Genomic DNA, 4,136 nt, shown 5'->3' on the forward strand with positions numbered 1-4,136 from the left:
TCTGTAAAACTCAGTCATGCAGACGACGAAGTAAAGATAGCGTTATCATTTAATGATCGTTTTATCTTCATTATTTGTAAAAATAATTGGCTGAAACTTCTGGAGAGCATACATAGAAAGAATATTAGGCCTTCGGTTTTCGATTCCTGAAAGTTGTTATATCAAAACACCATAGCGGACGACCCTCTCAAGAGTTTAGATGGGCAATATGTAAGAACTAACATTGATAGGGAGTATCTTAATTTGGGATGCCACAAACACACAGGGTTATAACCCTGTGTGTTTGTGGCGTCTCAAAGGAACTGCTGTGTTGATGACGTCACGCCAATTATAAAGGTGAAACGCCATCCCTTTTCCAAAGTCTTACCTTGCATTCCATTGTAGAGAAATAGGAAACAGATGACTCTCATCACCGGTGTCCCTATCATCTGCATCAACATCGTGTGCAGTTCACAGCAACGAACAATAGACAATGTTTTACCTGCGAGGCGTTTTATAAGACTAATCTCAGGTAACCTTCGGAACCAGAAAATCGGGAAGAGAATGACAAGCCAGAAATAAATTGCCGGAAGCAAGGGGAATGACAAGGCAGAAATAAATTGCCGGATGCAATTCAAGGGAGGAGTTGCATCCGCCAACTACGTATAGCCTACTTATTTTGGGAAGTAATTTTAGTTTAACATTTGCAAGGTAGTTAATTGTAAACCGTAACAGAGTTTATTGGGATTAAAGCTTATTTTTTTTATTACATTTCATAATTTAGTTGCAGTATCGAGTACAGAAGGTCATGAAATACGGATTTATACAGTAAACTATGCAAATTTGACTTGATCCATTTTCATTACCGATTTGCATCCGATTGCAATACATAATGTAAATTATTCTCGTTGGTACAGGAATTCTCTTTGATTCAAATTACGTTGCCAAAGTAAACATCTGAATGTGCTATATTTTTTTCTGGGATGTCTACTGTAATTTCTGCCATACACATCCAATGTTACACCAGAGATTTTATTGTATTTCAAATATTTTGAATCAACGAATGTTGAATTATTCTAGCTGAAAATACAAATAAAAGGTGTGGCGTATCAACTCCAATTTTATCATATGGTGAAAGGAAGTTGACATAGTGACCTCCCCCTGTCTATAGTGGATTCGCCCATCGTGATGCAGCGTATCCTGATAACTTCCCTTTGAGCCCTGACATTGAAGCCTACCCCAACGGAAACCAACTTAATCTCTGCCTTTACAAACCCAGTAGACCATGAACAAACTAGACCCTTAGTAATTTCACCAACACGAAATACAGGAAATTTGGCAGAAAACTTGGAAAATGCAGATAAAAGTGGTAACCTGACTACTGGTCGAAATACAATTGGTAGAACGACAATTGGTCGAAATGCATGGTAGTTTCATTTATCAAAAAGGTCTTAATTTATCTAAAAGGTTTATTTAAAAATATTAAATTAAACGCAATTTTATTTTTTACAGTATTGATTTCAGAAAGACTGTTTACATTTTTAGCTTTACACCTATAGAGATAATTTCAAATTTAAACAACATGCAGGAATTTATAAGTTATGAACAATTGCTTTTAAAAAATCTAACCCGTCCTCGCGGCTGTACTCATCCACAATTTTTTTTTTCAGACGTTCATTGACTGTTATATCTGTCGTTTTTCCTAGAAATATCTTCTCCCATGCTTGCTTGCTCGATTTGGATTTCATTGCTTGCTTGCTTCTTCCTTAGCTTCCTTAAAAGCTTCGTTACTGTAGGATTCCGTACTAAACCCGCTTATTAAACGCATGGTGCCACCCTTCCACCGAGTTCTTTTCTTAGGGATTGTGGTGGCCTATTGGAAACGTCTCTCCGTGACGATTTATCAGACTGGGGTTGGAGTCCCGCTCAAGCTCGGTGGTTTCTTGTAGTGTCTGTAACCTCACCATCCTAGTGAGTTGAGAATGGAGTTTTGAGGGAGCCTGCAGGTCTACGTGTTGAGTCACCAGCAGCCATTGCCTGGCCCTCCCTGGTCCTAGCTTGAGTGGAGAGGGGACTACTGAATTGTTTGTTCTTGGCAAATTATTTTTCACTAGACGACTGACCGACCACATGTCAATATCAAAAGTAGGTCTCCTTCTTCTTCCTCTCTGAATTATCCTTAACCAAGTTGTTTCAATATAAACTAAAAAGTCGCTCAGGATTTCATCAGTCTGCAAGTCTAACGACTGTACGAAGCTGTTAAAAAATTAATATACATCTTCAGGAGATGCAAATGCAAGGGATTGTATTAGTCTAGTAGGAAGATAGGGTTCCCATGCACCCCCATGATACATTTTTTTAACTTGCATTTTTGCAATCCCAGGGGTGTCTGGAAACAGAATCCCCTTTGTTCCCATTCCAAAAAACGCCCCATGTGGGTCGTTTAGCCGTCTATTTGTCCGCCATCTTGGATTTCTTGAGATGTAAAAGTTAGGGGTAGGGGAAATATAAAGGACCTTTTCGTAAAGAAAGAAATTAGCTACAGGTACAAACTAGGTATCATTGGAAAGGGTATGAACAGCACTATCACAAGAACCCATCACTTATTCGGTCATGGCATTGATGACGTCATTAGGGGTCAAAAGGTCACGTTAAAGGGGCACTAGTCAAAATTCAGGCCCATCCAATTTGTTAACCATCCTGCACCTAACTGAATAAATATTTTGGATTCTACTTTGCTTCAAAGAAAGTGTACATGAATAGGTAGTTTTTAAATCTAAAACAAATTAATTAACTAGAGTGTAACATTATTAACCCTTTCCACGAATAAAACGAAAATATTGAAAAAAAAATTATTTTTTTAAATGAGATTAATGTGAAATTCCAGTTCGACATATCTTTGTTTTCTCTGCCTTTCTGTTATGGTAAAAGGCCTTATATGGTCCAATGAGTCCCGAAATACAGTCTATGTATAATTCCATTGGTATATTCACTTGGTATTATCAGAATATGCATTACACACATATATATAGACAGAATGTCTGATAACGAGTTGCTATAACACGCAGGCCAAAAATGTATTAACTTGCAATATTATCATGACTGCCAAAAGTCTCAATGTTCATATTAATCTAATCTTCATTATCAATGAGAAGTTCTTCATTGTCACTGTCTTGGTCAACCTGTTCTCCATCAGGGTCATTATCACACTGTTCCATCTCTTCCGTAGTCTTGTGAACTAAGTCTATCAAGGCAGGGGAAAGTACCGGGCTGCAAGACCACACTGGCTCCAGAACACCCTCATAATTTTGTTCCCAACCTTGTTCAGGATCATATGGCTTTGGAGACCAGAAGATTGGAATATCTGCTCGCTTGTAGGATAAGTCGTGTATGATCAATCACACTGAGCCAGAAAGTGGCTGTTTTCCCTAAATGGCCATCACGAACCTTGTCTTCGTAAGCCTGGTACTTGTCCAAAATGATGACAGTAGATGGATCATGCAAGGCATCATCAAGAGACTCACGACTGCAGTTCTCGACAGCACTGAGCAGGGCTACAGGGTTGGTGATATCTACATTCTCCTCTTCACTGAAGCGCTCTATCAACAACCGCTCCATTGCTTCACTGACAGTCTTCAGACGGAATAGAGCTTTGGCGTATGCCTTCCCTTTTAGCACACTCTTAAGACAGCCACTGGTTACAAGTCCAGCCTCAAGGAGGATTTCAGCGTAGCCAGAGCCCAGACATTTGTGACCAGTCAACATGCCTATATAGTTCATCACTGTGTGGAAAGGCCCTGGGGTTACCACATGGTTCTTGTATTCTTCAGGAAACTTCCAAATGAGGGGGAGTGCTTTCATGCAACCTCCAAGGTCAAAGGTGCTAAGAAGATATTTCTGGCCGACCTCCAGCGTAGCATCTTCTGAACACTTCAACAGCTCCCTGATCACGGAATATTCAGTGAACGGCTGATTGATCGGGTTGAAATAGTCAATAGTCGATTTCCGAGACAGTTTTTTGCCAGTAGCTGAGATGAAGCCACCAAATCCAGGAACAAGTTGCGTTTCTTTACCGTGTTTACTGCCAGTGACCATTCACATTAGTAACCACAAACGGTACTCTTGGATGCACTCTGCATACAACTTATCGTTTGCGA

The 4,136-nt window shown here is 39.7% G+C and overlaps 1 protein-coding gene across 1 annotated transcript in view; it reads right to left on the reverse strand.

Annotated features, from left to right (window-relative positions):
- LOC137624903 (lysosomal acid glucosylceramidase-like) overlaps positions 1-519 on the reverse strand; it is a 21,629-nt gene extending 21,110 nt beyond the window's left edge. Inside the window, exon 1 of the mRNA XM_068355839.1 lies at positions 368-519. Within this exon, the coding sequence (XP_068211940.1) occupies positions 368-440 (73 nt within the window). The 5' untranslated portion in view covers positions 441-519. The remainder of the gene's footprint in view (positions 1-367) is intronic.
- Positions 520-4,136: the final 3,617 nt, after the last annotated feature.

Source organism: Palaemon carinicauda, chromosome 31, assembly GCF_036898095.1.
Source record: "Palaemon carinicauda isolate YSFRI2023 chromosome 31, ASM3689809v2, whole genome shotgun sequence".
Taxonomy (NCBI): domain Eukaryota; kingdom Metazoa; phylum Arthropoda; class Malacostraca; order Decapoda; family Palaemonidae; genus Palaemon; species Palaemon carinicauda.